The sequence below is a fragment of the Lepidochelys olivacea genome (assembly GCF_965140295.1).
Source record: "Lepidochelys olivacea isolate rLepOli2 genome assembly, chromosome: 7".
Taxonomy (NCBI): Eukaryota; Metazoa; Chordata; order Testudines; family Cheloniidae; genus Lepidochelys; species Lepidochelys olivacea.
The window spans coordinates 1922178-1938007 of NC_140417.1; the positions used below are offsets into that span (position 1 = coordinate 1922178).

At 40.3% G+C, this 15830-nt stretch overlaps 1 protein-coding gene across 6 annotated transcripts in view; it reads left to right on the forward strand.

Annotated features, from left to right (window-relative positions):
- Positions 1–15830, forward strand: part of PXK (PX domain containing serine/threonine kinase like) — a 60670-nt gene that overhangs the window by 1560 nt on the left and 43280 nt on the right. For 5 of the 6 annotated variants that reach the window (XM_084635109.1, XM_084635107.1, XM_084635108.1 and 2 more), the window contains exons 2-3: positions 7392–7442; positions 9262–9309. In XM_084635109.1, the coding sequence (XP_084491235.1) occupies positions 7392–7442; positions 9262–9309 (99 nt within the window). Of the gene's footprint in view, positions 1–5717; positions 5754–7391; positions 7443–9261; positions 9310–15830 lie in introns of those variants that run through there. The other variant, XM_084635110.1, reaches the window with a different exon arrangement.

The following is a 15830-nucleotide window of genomic DNA, read 5'->3' on the forward strand; positions in this document are numbered from 1 at the left end:
GTAGGGTTAAATTCTGCCCACACTTCCATCTGTGCAACTCCAGTGAAGACAATGAGGCTGCGCAGGTGTAACTGAGGGCAGAATGTAGCACTCAGATTATGACAAGGGGTGATTATGATGCTTCGCCAGAAAGAACCCAGTTTGACTTTCAGGTGCCAGGCTCATTTTCCTGTGATGTATTTACACCTGACACCATTTTCTTAAAAACTGAGCAGACTTTGTCTGGGGTCACTGATACCCAAGAACAACAGAATTCCATAATGCTATTTTTATAGGCCCTTTCTGGGAGTATAAATGCACTTTTAAAAACTGTGTTTACCATGGTATTATCAAGCAGTACCAAGGTACAGAATCAGAGAAAAGGAGACCTGTAATCACGTTTCAGAGCTTTACCCACTTAGCAGGGAATGGGGTTGTAAGAGATAAGGCCAGGTGTACTTCCACAGCAGCTGGTGCATTGGTAAGAGACTTTGTTTTGAACATTAAGGGGTGTGTCCTTCAGCCTCACTCATTGTTTAGGGGCACGCATATCATGACAGCAGGCTTCTGACTTATTCCTTGTGTCTGGTGAATGTTGTAACATGAAAGATGGTAGAGGTAGATAGTGCTATATTTATAGTTAATAAGCATGCTATGCCATCAAAATTGTAACAGTACAAATAATCTGTGCTTCTGCAATGCTTTCTGTTCGAGGATCTCAGATTAGTAGTTTAATGAACTAACTTTTGTAAAACAATCTCCCTCTGAACACAGGCTTCTAAAACTATGAGGAATCTTTTAGAAGGCATCAGTGAGTTTAGAAGTTGTGACTAGTGGTTTACAAGCCCAGGGCTCTACATTCTGAGCTGTGGTCAAACTTGCATTATAACCAAAGCTATGTTAGGCATACTTTCTGACAAACCCTTTACCTGTGTCTTAATAAACTGAGATGTGTAACTGTGTTTAGTTATTGAGTGATTATCGTATATAATTTGTTTCCCTGTGCTACCAAGCCAGATTCTAGTTTCATTGTGAGTGGTTTCCCCCTCCCCCCGTTTAACTGTTTTCAACACCATTTATTACAATCACTTACAAGTACAAAGATAACAATAGGTTTTTGTGTCTTTTGGTTTGTTGGTTTTTTTGGTTGATTCTCTACAGGAGTTGACTTAAAAAAAAAACGCGAAGAGTTCTGTTGTACAGAAAGCACTTAAAAGCAGTTTTCTATCCCAAATACTCTGTGTGATGCGACTTCCATGTGTGGGATTTCAGTAGCAAGTATTGTGACCCTTTGATCATTTGTCTTTGTACTTCCGTGTTGTAAATTCACACTGAGGAAGATTCTAGTAGTAATTAATTCTGCTCTTCACCAGAAATGCACAAAAGATCAGAATGCAGTAGCACTGTGCTTTTGATTTAAAAGTCGTTTCGGGTGCATGTATTTCTAATAGCTTTTATGGCAGAAGGACTGTCGTTAAGAATTAAAATAAAATGGTCTTGAGGTGTACATAGCACAGGTAGTTTACATAGAGGCAGCGTGGGGTAATGGTTAAAACAAAATAGCAGGCACCACAGCAGTCTGGATTTCCTACTTGACGTAAAGCTACTACCCTGTCATCTCGCATATCTGACCTTATCCCCTCATTTCTGAGCTGGGAAACTGGGTGAGAGCAGGAAGTAACTGATATATAGCGCATCTGATTTGAACTTCTGTGGGGAAAATAAATTATAGTAACAGATCCCAAGTGTAGCGGTAGGATTCCCTCCCAGAAGAGGCACTTGCCAAGACATCTTGGGGGGAGGAATAGTTTCATTTTACTGTATTCCTGACATAATGAAGACACAGGGTGGTGGTGGTGATTTATTAATAGGAAGACTGAATGAAATAGGAAGACTAAATGAAAACCCCTTCAGGCTTTCAAAGGAAAGGCCCCAAAAGGAAGAAATCCTGGCTATAAATGTGTTTATCCTATACGAATACATGGAGAGCAGAAGCTTCATAAATTAGCATTGCACTATAGCAGATACGAAAAGGGGGCTACAAATAAACCTGTTGTTCATTTGCCAGTGATATATTCTATCCATAATTTAAGGGGATGTGGCCATGTTAAAAATAATATTAACAGTTAAAATCCTTATCTGTGATACTGATAGCATCTAAGATTATTAAAGCAGAAAATGTGAAAAATCTGATTTTTTTTTTTTAAATCTTGCATATGTGTTGGTTTGAACAATGAAAATAGATTGTTTCCTCTTTTGAATCTGAAACTACTAAGTCGCCTAGTGCTATGTCGTCATAGGTGGGCTGCAAACGCTGCGGGGATTGCTTAAAAACTTTCCATTGGATTTATCAAAAATGAAACACCCTCTTCCATAGCTCTTACAAACCAAGATCTGAGTCCAGATTTGATTTAATGTAATTTAATATGACATCCAGGCTAGGAATACTCTGTAAAGTTGTTATAGGCTCCAGAAATAGTCAGAGTTTTGAATAAACCAGTGACTACAAGATAAGGGTGACGAATTGCAGGGGAAAAAAATCTCTAAACATGGTAAAATACGAAATTCAAGACAAAAATTAGTGATGGGGATACTTAAAATGGACTATTCTAGTGGATTAGCCTGCTTCTTATTCAAATTAGGTCAAATACAACAGTTTGGATAGTATGACATTAAAATATTGGGGAAATGTAAATTTAATGTCATTGAATAAAATTCTACATTTGGCAGTAGACTGATTCCTATTTCTTGTAGATGAGGAGGAAACTTCAGCATGAATAACCCACTACATATGTTTGCATTAGTCAGAAACCGAAGAGGGAATGAAATTGGTATTTGAAATATCGGACAAAAGTTTGCAGTTCATGGTAATAAATGTAACTCTCTCACTTGACAGAGAACACACACAAACCTCTTAAACTTGTACCAAGTGTTATTGTCTGTCAGAAAAATAGCTATAAAATCACTATAGAAATGACTCACTCAGCAGACTGGCTCACCGTGTATCATAGAGTAGATGCAGTTCAGTGTCAGGTAGCACTGTGGAGCCAGTACGTATGTCGGGTTCCGTTCAGCTTCATGCTGCAGCAACAAAACTGTCGGCTGACTTTTGATTTTTGAATCTTTATTGCTAGTGAAGACTGAGGAGACAGCCCCTGTCTCTCAAACAAAAACAAACCAAAAAAGAGCTTGTTTCGGCCCCCCTCCCAAGTTTCTACACTGAAACAAAATCACAGTACATCTATGTGTAAATTGTTTGGCTTGTGGACTGATAGCACTTGATCTGGAAGTCACTAAGTAAGTCACTAAGTATATGGAACACCATGATCTAATTTTTAGAGAGCTCTTTTTCTGATTAAACACAATGTAAAAATTCTGGGTTTTTTTAGCATGTATAATTGGACATAGCTAATTCCGTGTCTCGATATTTACCATGTACACACGCTTTAATTTTGAACATCATAGCAATTATATTTCATATACATTTCAATGGCACTTCATATCACCCTCTGGGTATAAGGCCTGATCCTGCAACTGGATTTGATTTCATCAGGGCTTTTTAAATTCTATTCTGTATAGGTTCTTATACCACTCTCATCACTGTAGTATCTGAGTCTCTTCTAATAGTGCATTAACCAGTGTGACTAACATGTCACATAGCTTCCTGTGAGCATAGTGGTCCAGTTGCAAGATCTGCTCTTAGCAAGTCCGAAAATACTTGAGTACCAAGAGTACCATTTCTGTAGCAGGCAAAAATCTTCCTGTCCTTTTAATTTCCTTTCAGTTGGAGCAGAATGGTGTCCAATGTGTTTTAAGGTAAAATACTTGTAAAAGAGGCCTAATAATAAGATACCATGTTCTGATAGCAGAGGCCTTTTCGGCAGAAAGGCTTTAATGTGTTTCAGCTATTTAGACATTGAGTGTTTTTATGTGTCCATCTGTAGATGAGAACTTGTTTCTATAATTTGCTTTTTAAGCCTTAAATGGAAAACTAGTCTCTTTCATGATATTCTCTACAGATCCCTGCTGCAGTAGTTGCATGCCTGGACCTGCGAGCTGCAGAACTATTTAAAGTAGTAAAACCATTACGGGGTGTGTATGCATGTCCTCTCTGGAATAAATTCTTTCCCTGCTTGGTGTATTGTACATTGAAATTACAACAGTGAAGTGGAATTTGCCATTCCATTAGTCTGCTGCCTTAAGGTAGCCCAGAAGCTAAAAGCTGAGATAATTCCTTAAAATATATTTTGAAAGCTTTTCTTTGATTAACAATTAATGGGAACACTGTTTTTAAAGATGTAATCATCCCTTTAGTTCATTTTAATGATTCAGATTTTTTAAATCTCTCTCTAGATCTTTATGTAGTTACAAAATCAGACTACATTTTTCTAAAGCTATAATTTTAGGAAGGGAGAGAATCTCGGTTGTTTAGAAACAGTTGTAGATCCTTGTGCCATTAATTTGGAATGAATTCAGCCTCTTCTCTAGCATTTTCCTTTGCTTTGAAACACACAATGGAATCAGCATTAAAGGTGACCATTAACTAAAAAACCTAAGTTGTGTGTGTTTTGAAGAAAACCTCAAACGCAGCCCAACGTAGTTTTGTAAAGTATGGTCAGAGCTTAAAAGACAGGATATCTGACTGTTGAACACACAGCTTATTTTAGTGATATCAGCAGGAAGGTTTCTAATAGCACTGCTAATCATTATTATTGCTATTACTATAGCACCCAGAGGTCCCAGTGAGGATGGCAGCCAAATTATGTTGGCTGCTGTACACTCAAAGGAAGAGTCCCTGACCTGAGAGTCTACAGTGTACTTGAACTGTAACTGTTGTATACAGTCTCTGGGATCAATTCTGCAAAGTGCTAAGTTTGTCACTATGCCACTGAAGTCTGTAGGAGTCCAAGGTGCTTGGCATCTTGCCAGATTCTGTATGATCCTGTTCTAAGCATATCCTTTACAGATGTCCTCTAATAAAATTCAAAACACTTTGCATTAAGGCAAGAGAACTAGCCTGTTTGGGAAGAGGGACAGCATCTTTTCTCTACTCTTTCCAAAGTGGTTTCCTTGTTCAGTAAATTTCAGTGAATTTCAACGTGCGTCTCTAATTTTCTTCTGCTGTGATCTTATTTTTATAAATGTATGGAATGGTGCGTACATTACAATAATAAAGATACAGCTGACGTGAGCTGCATTGTTTACACTGCAGGTAGGCATCAGTATCTTAGATGAAGTGGTTTAATGATGAATTGTGTAATAGTAATCATACTTTGCCCCTTATTAAAGGAGGACCCAGGGGTCTAAGCAGCTCTCATGATTACAGTGCTACTTTCCATACTAGAAGATTTCTCAAATAAGCATTTAAAAGGGGCTTTTTAGAACCCTTTATTTAAAATAGTCTCTATCCAGTGTTCTTAAACTAGTATTTTGTTGATGGTTCTTGCTTAATTAGGTTTCCAGTTTCGAGCATTAAAAAGCTGGAAGCTAGAAAAGCCTTTTTGTGCCTCTGATAAGCTTTTGGCATGAACTGAAGATGACCTGGATTTCCATACTTTTGTCGGCTTTTCAAACCTCCTTGGTATTAAACAGATGAGGAGCGAGGAACCTGTGAAGCAGCCTCCCTTTTTCTGAGTCAGAAGTTACTGAATAGTGAGTTCATTGTGGGGATATTTCTGTCTGACCCGGTGGAATCAGTGGATTGTGGGAGAGCTGATTGCAGTGGAAGAGGAGGCCTGATGATAAAAAAGTAGCTGGATGGGGCAAGGGGCTGTGTAAGATAATTGTGATTTTTGGATCCGAATTGATCTTCTAAGGAATTTTACTGTGGTGATGGGGATAGTGTGTTGGAAGGGAGATAAGGGAAGCTGTGGGATGAAGCTGTGCTGTTGGTATTTTATTCAGGAAAGAGCAGTATTGTATTGAAAGCAATTTTATATTTTCCCAAGCAGTAATCAAATGGAAGCTGTGCCTCCATTCTGCCTGACTGAGAACATTCCTTAGTAGTACAATGAGAAGGTCAGTCGCTGTGTAAACAGTGAGCAGTAGGGGAGATTGGGCAATAACTCCACTTCCTTTAAAATACTAGTAAAGATGAATGACCAAACATCAGGAATCATCTTTCCCTTACATTCTTTCAGAGAAACAGCTAATGTTCCTCAGAGACTTGCTGAATAAGTGGTTACTACTTTTCCTGTCTGTGTGTATATATAAAGCAGTCTCTTCCCACTTCCTAAGGTACAGATTAGAAATCAGGAAATGGAAAAACCCAACTGTTAGCTGTGAATTAGGCATTTCAAGTGTCTGCTTAATTAATCTCTGTTACACTGGTGTAAGTCAGGGTTAACTTTGTTGCCTTTCATTGTACCTGGGTTGGGGATCAGGGCTCTTCTTTGGCTTTGGGGAAAGATAACTGTAATATAATTGGGTATATTAATAAGAGGAATGAATGGTGTGGAAACCATCCCTTATGCTGATTTTATGTGGAGAGATACTGCTTGAATAGAATTCACCCATATGCTTTGCGATGTGGGAGATTTGGGTTTCTCTAGTTTTGAGACGGGATGAGCAAAATCAGGAGATGGGGATGCACAAAGAAATATAGGTAAATACACTTTATTGTGGGATACTTTTGAAAACATTTTCAGAGGCCCTATTTCAAGAGGCACGGTGTAAAGATGACTATGGAAATGAAGGGAAATAGTGTTAAGAATTAAGTCCAGGAATTAAGGAATGTAAAGATGGATGGGTAAAAATCAACAATAATCAATAATTAAAATATACAGGCATATATTTTGTCTGTAAGCAATGAATGTGAGCTATGCATTGGAAATGAAACACTGCATCAGGAGTAATAGAAGTGTGCCAGTTATTCAAGTCTATTACGCTGCGTTTAACCCCTTCATCCTCTCACCTAAGCTTTCCATAGTAATTTTTGCATTCAGCAGCAATGAGCGGTAGTAAAGTTGGGAATGATGAGCTGGAGTTCGTTCAGCTATGAAGGTGGCTGTAATTCCAGGAGATGTCTTAAAAGTTAGATCTTTGAGGAACAGATTTTTCTCCAGCTTTTACTGGCTGAGATAACAGGAGGAGACGTATTCACTATTGTCTCTCATTAAAGTAAATGAAAGTGCTTAAATGCTTCAGAAACCTGTACACTCTTAAAATTCTGTTTCATCTTTCAGTGTGTTCTAGAGATGGGTCTGAATGAGACCCCTGATCAAAACACTTTCCAGCTGGGAGGTTCTAAATCTAGATCAGAAATGGTGAAAATTCTGAGCTTTTCCAAGTTTCATAGTGGTCAGTTTAAATCCATTATAAAGAGAAGGCTGACTATGCATTCACACTTCTTTGTGAGTCACTAGTTCCGGTTTCTAATAACTCTCTCCCTTCTTTTCCCCTCTCATTTCTAGGAATACATAATTCGTGTGCAGAGAGGGATTTCCATGGAAAACAGTTGGCAGGTAATCGCTCTTTAAATTTTGGGTCACTTAAACAGACAGTCTTCCTAGACAGAGGCAGATTACAGTTTTGTGGGGCCCAGAGGAAGTGGGGGGCCCCTCCCTAACCCTTCCTCTTGGAGTCATCCTCCCACACCCGGCACTCATGCTGAGGAGTGGGGTCGGGTGCAGGGGCTTCCCCAACTCCCCAGCAGGAGCTTTAGGTGGGCTGGGGAAGTGCAGTCGGGGTGCCCATTTTTCTGGGGCCCCTGGGCACAGGCCCCCTTGGCCCAGGGGCTAATCGGCCACTGTTCCTAGGAAAAGACCTGGATTCATCCTAGCTAGTCTAATTCTAGCTAGAGACCAAATGCTATTTGAGAGAGAGTCAGGAATGTGAAATGCTTGAATGTGTTCGGTCACAAACTGTTGTTTCTAGTGTCAGTATTAATTAGCGTGAAGGCTTCATTTCAGCATATAAGTCTTCCAGATGACTACTACATGTGACCTAAGATACATATGACCTAAGATACAACACCAAGGCTCATTTTGTGCCAACTCTTACTACTTGTAGGCTACTTGTCCCAACAACAGTGGGCAACTTCCAGGAGTAAAGTTTGGTGAGTCAGTCCTTTAGTTTCTGTGACAATCCTGCCAGTGGACACAGAATAAAAGTCCTCACGTTGATCTCATACACACTTTCCACTAGCATTCTTTCCTATGTACGTATGTATGTCTGTCTGTCATCGGTAGATAGAATAATTTAGGATGCTTTACATTGTTTGCTCTAGTTTTGGAAGCAAGTTTTTTTTTTTTTCCCCTCTGGAATAAACTTTCTATTTCCGTATTTGACCAAAGCTTCTGAAAGTTGTGATTGTTAGAGGCACATTTTTGTCTGACCTCTTCATCTTAGAAGAGCGACGTGGCTGTGGTAGTTATAGAAGACTTCATTGTCTTCTGCCATTGTGGATGTTCTAGGCCAAACAAAGAATAATCCCTGCAGTGTGTTCCTATTACATATATATAATATGCAGGTGTGTATAGATGGTATTTGTTTTTAAACCTAAATTATGGGGTCTGAATAGTCTGCCAGGACCTGCCTCCCGGCTAGCAGTGGAACCACTGTCTTGTCCAGGCTGTGCTGTAATAAAAATAAGTAATGATGCTGATACCCTGTGAAGAGCTGGTGAGCATCCACTGCTACCAGATAGATTTTTCTGGGGAAGGTCAAGTTACATTTTTCTAAATTTTGAATGTATGATTTTGAAGTAATGTTGCTTCTAGGATGGAAGAATCAGAAGGTGTCTGCAAACACCTTCTGATGAAGCTGCTGCAATATAATGTTACAGCTAGGAAGCTGTATTGGTGGAAGTTGAAGCAAGACCAATTCAGACTGGAAACCAGGTGCACTTTTTTAATAGTGAGAGTAGTTAATCACTGGAATAACTTACTAAGCATCGTGGTCCATTCTGTATCGTTGGCAGTTTCTAGATTGAGATTGGATGATTTTTCTAAAAGCTCTGGTCTAGGAGTTTTTTGGGGGAAGTTCTGTGGCCTGAGTTATACAGGACGACAGGCTAGATGATCAGTGGTCCCTTCTGGCCTGGGAATCTATGAATCTTGCAAGATTAGACATCACAGAGAGCAACTCTTCTCTCTCTCTCTCTCTCTCTCTCTTCACTTGCTGGCATAGACTCCTAGACAGCAGTGTAAACCCAGCAGTCTTGCATTTGTACAGAGAAGCTTAGTGAAACCAAGATTGCAAGTCGGAATTTTTTCCCTCATGCGGTTTAGTTATCACATAAAATCTAGTGTGTTGCTTCAATACTGCCTTTATGTTTTGCAGATTGTGAGAAGATACAGTGACTTTGATTTGCTTAATAGTAGTTTACAGGTAAGATTTTTTCCTCTGATAAATAACTATAATTCTAATTAATATATTATATTATATTTAAAATTTTCTTCTTTGTATACAACAATGAAGAGAACAGAGACAGCATCAAACTTACATGGCTGAAAATGAAATTACTTAAATTTTAAAATTATAAACTGACATTTTTGAACAAGGAGAAATGCTGAGCTATTTTAGGTTTTACCCTGGGAAATGTTGGCTGTAACCTCTGTGACCAATTTAAATCTAAAGACAGGAGATTGGCAGATACTGAATCTTTCCCTTCAGTGATGTGACTTGTTCTGGCTTGGTGCACTGTTATGACCCCTTCTTTCTTTGACTCCCACAAAACGGAGGCACATACTGACCTTCTTAATTCAGCACAGAAGTGCTATGTATCTCGTTATTTGGCTTCCTCTCAAAGCACTTCCAGATGCTGCTTATCATGTGATGGATTTCTGTATCATGGCAAAGGGTTCCTCAGTTAAACACTGAGTTGGCTGGTTATTTTTCTTTTCTTTTTTTAGGACAGTGGTTTCTTTTAGTTTGCGTAGGAAAAGGCAAAGTGTGTGTGGGATGAGGGGCAGGCAGAGACTAACATTTACAGGAAGGATGCTTGTGGTTCTAGGATTTCTTAGTTTAACACCAGACAAATAACATATGAAGTGAGCTCTATCAGTGTTTTAAGAATAGATTTTATCTGTCACTTTCTTCTCTTTTTTCCCCCCTGTCACATGTAGTGTGACTGCAGGACCTTAAGGCCTTTCTGGTTTTCATTTCCTTGTTGGTTTTAAAAATCTGACTACTTGGTGAAGTCCTGTGAACAAGAGTGGGCAAGTATATTGAACTGTGCTCACGATATGAGCATCATTAAATACAGAAGCAGGGATGACATTGTAGAGGGTAGAAGATAGACTTGGGACCAAATTCAGACTCAATTTTAGCAGGTGTAACTTAATTGAATTCTATGAGGTTATCCACTAGGTCTGAATTTGCACTCAAGATTTTGTGTGACCACTATTAAATGACCAACTTTACTTTCTTCTTTGTCTTCTACGGTCCAATCCTGCACTCCTTAATCAGGAAAATCTCCCATTGTCTTCATTTGATCTAACTGGGAATTTTGCCTGAGTACGGAATCCAAAATTGGGCCCTTAATATACCAATACAGCATACAATGTTCATGACTACTCTGTTAGGTTGTGTATATCTTGGCATGTATTCGCCGTGTTCAGCCCAAACATGACTTCAGCAGGAGATGACTGGATTCCAGCAGTTTTTCAGAAGAGAACTCATATGTGGGAATGGAGCAATTTTAAAAATAACTCCCACAAGCAGGAAAAGAAAATCCTACTGAATGGACAAACCCTGTGACTTTCCTTCCTGGTCTTCTGTGTAGGTTGATAGTCACTGTTCTTTAAAATGCATACCACTTCCTAGGAGAGCGAAATGGAGCATGCTTGAGACAAAATCGCTATCTACAACACCTCTGACTGGTAAAAAGCTGGTGTAATGCATTCTACAAAACTCTAACTGAATAATTGCATCATGGGTTCACCGGAGGTAAAAAGAGATTGCTTGTGGGAAGGAACAAGGCTGTTGAAGAATTGTAATTATTTTTTGCATTAGTGGAAACATGTGGAATTATTATTGTGAGGTGGTGGGCAGATGCCCCAGCCAGGGCAGTCTCAGGTAAGCCCAAATGGCTTGCATTATGTTCAACTCATCTTTCCTCAGAAGCAGTTTTAGTAAATAACAGAAGATTGCAAAGGATCAAAGTAATAAAAGATGCTTAGCAACAGAAATTCCCGCTATCTGTAAGCTGGGAGGAGTGAGAACATATCCTCTAGGAGGCACAGCATAGAACTTGAAGCACAGCGGGAAGGCGGGGTTCCTTAAAGTGACTTTAAGCCAGTGGTCCTCAATCTTTTTTCATTTGCAGAACCCTAAAAATTTTGAATGGCGGTGCAGACCCCTTTGGATATTTTAGATGTAGTCTGTGGGCCTTGATGGGTCCGTGGACCACAGATTGAGAACCATTGCTTTAAGACGTAGATTGGCTGCAGTGCTGTCAGGAATCTCCACAGTGTTGGCTGCTGTGTAGCACTGCCCCAACACATCCCTTTTAGCTCCATTCTCTGTGCCAAGGTTTGAGAGGTGACACGCAGGGAAATGGGGCATATTAAGGTTATTTTTTCTTTCTCCTGCTCCACTGAGTTATGTAAAATAACTCCAGCATTGCATACACCTGTGTACACTTTCTGATTCTTTAAGAAGCACAGTCCCTAATTCCTTCCAAAACTCCCAACAGCACTATCTTGTATGGAAATGTTCAGGCCCTGTGACTGAACAAGCTTAAACCTCTCCTGTAGATATGGAAGCTAATTCAGAGTAAAATTACCTATGAAACTTTGACCTGTTCCTGGAAGAGAGAAATGAAGTTCTCTTGGACTTAAAGCCGTAAACCACCCATGTTCTTTACTGACTCACTTAACTCTTGACCTGCTTATTGCCTGTTTCTTCAGGAAGTTGTGCTTGGATGTCTTGCAGAGCCTGGAATTGTTGTGGATTTTTTTATGTTGTCTGTACTGCCTTGTTACCGGACACCTCTTAAAAAATAATAGTGAGGGCTGAGATTTTCAAAGCTGACTGGACTAGGGGATTTAACCACACTGCTCCCGTTGAAATTAATGGGAGACTTGTGGCTAAATCTCCAAACTGCATTTGAAAATCTCAACCAGAGTCTCCCCAAGTGTACTGGATTAAAAAGCTTCTCGCAATCCATCCTCTTTTTACTTCGAGATTATTTAGTGTAGAAGCGTGGAAATTGTATGTCATGTGATCTCCATTTTGTTGAGAGAACTCCTCAGACCATTCTCTGCTAAGAGAGCAAATGACTTGCTGTAACAAAGGCACTCTGAATTATCAACGGAGATCCCTAAGAAGAACGCTCTAGTTTGAAGATAAGAGTGTTAAAGCATTGGCCCTTCTCTGGCAAAAATCCCATTGGCTGCAGAGGAGGCTTTACTTCTCTGAGTGCTGAATTAGGGCCCAGAGTAAGTATTCCCTCAGGCCCTAAAGCACGTGCATAAGCCTTCATAGGGTCAGGGCCTCACTGAGGTGCCTTTCCATAAATATGATCCCAGTCCCCCGGCAGGTGGGGTTGAAGAAGTCCAAGGTGAAAATACTGGGCTTGCCTTAAATATTCAGATTTCATTCCTTGATTCAGAAAAACAAATCTTTCCAGGAGCATTTGGAGAAAGTTTGAAAATGGTCACCTAAACTAGAGCCCCTTCTCTGTAAAGCAGTGATTAACCCTCAGGGGAAGAGCCTAATCTTAGAATCATAGAATCTCAGGGTGGGAAGGGACCTCAGGAGGTCATCTAGTCCAACCCCCTGCTCAAAGCAGGACCAATCCCCAACTAAACCATCCCAGCCAGGGCTTTGTCAAGCCTGACCTTAAACCTCTAAGGAAGGCGATTCCACCACCTCCCTAGGTAACCCATTCCAGTGCTTCACCACCCTCCTAGTGAAATAGTGTTTCCTAATATCCAACCTAAACTTCCCCCACTGCAACTTGAGACCATTCCTGCTCGTTCTGTCATCTGCTACCACTGAGAATAGTCTAGATCCATCCTCTTTGGAACCTCCTTTCAGGTAGTTGAAAGCAGCTATCAAATCCTCCCTCATTCTTCTCTTCTGCAGACTAAACAATCCCAGTTCCCTCAGCCTCTCCTTCTAAATCTTGTGTTCCAGTCCCCTAATCATTTTTGTTGCCCTCCACTGGACTCTTTCCAATTTTTCCACATCCTTCATGTAGTGTGGGGCCCAAAACTGGACACAGTACTCCAGATGAGGCCTCACCAATGTCGACTGTGATCTGACATGTTTTTCTGTTGATTGATTGCACTTCTAAACAGAAAATGCATCTGATTTCTGAAGCTTTGCTGTAATTCTTTAATCTTGGTGCAGATTCTCAGACTGACGTGCGTCTGTCTGTGTTTGTGTTTGCTTAGCCTGCAGGTGAGATTTTTTTCCCTTCAAAGTAGGAGGGTGAGCGTGTGGGGAAATGCACAGTGGTTAGGATGCTTTGCATGCGTTCCAGTAACTTAAGACAGTCACATAACCTTATTTTTCCTACCAACATTTTGTCCACTACTGATTCATAAGAACAGCCAGATTGGGTCAGACCAAAGGTCCATCTAGCCCAGCATCCTGTCTTCCAACAGGTCAATGCCAGGTGCCCCAGAGGGAATGAACAGAACAGGGAATCATCAAGTTGCCCATTCCCAGCTTCTGGCAAACAGAGGCTAGGGACACTATCCCTGCCCATCCTGGCTAATAGCCATTGGTGGACCTATCCTGCATGAATGTATGTAGTTCTTTTTTGAACCCTGTTATAGTCTTGGCCTTCACAACATCCTCTGGCAAAGAGTTCCACAGATTGACTGCGTTGTGTGAATAAGTACTTTCTTTTGTTAGTTTTAAACCTGCTGCCTTTTAACTTCTTTGAGTGATGCCTGGTCCTTGTGTTATGTGAAGGAGTAAATAACACTTCACACCAGTCATGATTTTTATAGGCCTCTATCATATCCCCACCCTTAGTCATCTCTTTTCCAAGCTGAAAAGTCCCAATCTTATTAATCTCTCCTCATGTGGAAGCTGTTCCATATCCCTAACCATTTTTGTTGCCCTTTTCTGAACCTTTTCCAATTCTAGTATATCTCTTTTGAGGTGGTGTAACTGTGCCTCAGAGCGTCACAACTGAGGATGCCAAATTCAGGACAAACTACTGAAAAATAGGGCTGATACACCCCAAGACTGGTGGCTAATCCCCCATAAGATATACCAAACCAGCAACAAAAGTAAACTTCTGTTTCACCACACTGGCTAACAAGAAGTCATAAAAGTGGTTTCCCTAGGTATTCCAGTCTTTGTATTACCACCGAAAACACTACACTTAGAGATGAGTGGTTCTTTAAAACCAGCCTCTTCAAATAAAAGGTTCTTCTGATCCCAAAGGACCAGCCACACACCCAGGTCAATATATAACTTAGATCTTACCCAAAAATCACGCAGATACCAATCCTTTAATATCTAAAATCTAACGGTTTATTCATAAAAAGAAAGAAAGAAAGGTGAGAATTAAAATTGGTTGACGGAATCAAATACATACAATAATTGCAAAGTTCTTGGTTCAGGCTTGTAGCAGTGATGGAATAAACTGCTGGCTTAAGTCAAGTCTTTGGCTGCTTCCAAATCATTGAAGGTTCTCAATTCCTTGGTTAGAATGCTTCCATTAATATAAGTTCATAGTCCAGAGGTTGGAGCAGAAAAGAGGCAAAATGGAGGGGTTTCCAGAGCCTTATATCTTCTGCCCCATGGAGGGAAACCCATTGTTTCAAACAAAGCCCCCAGCACAGCTAGTGGAAAATTACAGGTGACAAGATGGAGTTTGGAGTCACATGGGCAAGTCACGTGTCCATGCATGAAGGTTTGGACACCGTAGAAGCCATTACCTATACCCCAAACAGCACGTTTGCAGGACTGTCCATTCAGTGTAGATGGGCATCTCCCATGGTTCATTGTCAGTTAAGTGTTTGTTTCTTGATGAGCCACATAATTTGAATAGTCCCTCCAAGATGTGCTGGCTAATTACCTTGTGGGCATTCCCTCAGGGCAAACGTTTGAAATCCAGGTATAGAGCCAATACTTAACTTCAAATACAAAAATGATACATGCACACAGATAGCATAATCATAACCAGCAAATCATAACCTTTCCATAGACATCTTACATGCCACATTTTGTACAAGATTTGTTGCAAATATACAACAGTGGTTGCAACAATGATCTATATGGTCATATTTTAACCAGATAACGTCACAGACGGGTGACCAGATCTGCATGCAGTATTCAAGATGTGGGTGTACCATGGATTTATATACAGGCAATATGCTATTTTCCATCTTATTATCTATCCCTTTCTTAATGATTCCCAGCGTTCTGTTCACTTTTTTGACTCTGCTGCACATTGAGTGGATGTTTTCAAAGAACTATTTCCAATGACTGCAAGATCTCTTTTGTGAGCGGTAACAGCTAATTTAGACCCCACCATTTTATATGTATAGTTGGGATTTTGTTTTTCAATGTGCGTTACTTTGCATTTATCAACATTGATAATGTCAGGGATTGGGAAGAGCTCACGTGGGTGTGGAGGGAGGAGCAGGAAAAGGGCAAGGGCATTGCCTCCTCTCTCAAAAAGCGATGGTTTCCTCCAGCTTTTTAAACTGTTCCTACTTTTCCAACTGGTGGAAGTTAGAAGTGGGGATTGTATAACCACCAGATGTTCCCACCTTCTTTCCACTTTCCAGTTTGAGCTTTTGGAGGCGGTGTGGGGAAGTGTCCCCCCAGTGCCGGAACTATTTTCTTTAGAAAAGCAGCTATTGTGCCCCAACAACTTTCTTTTTCTGCAACGCTGTCATCCAGTCTCCTCAAGCCAAAGCCAGCCCTCACTTTGCTTG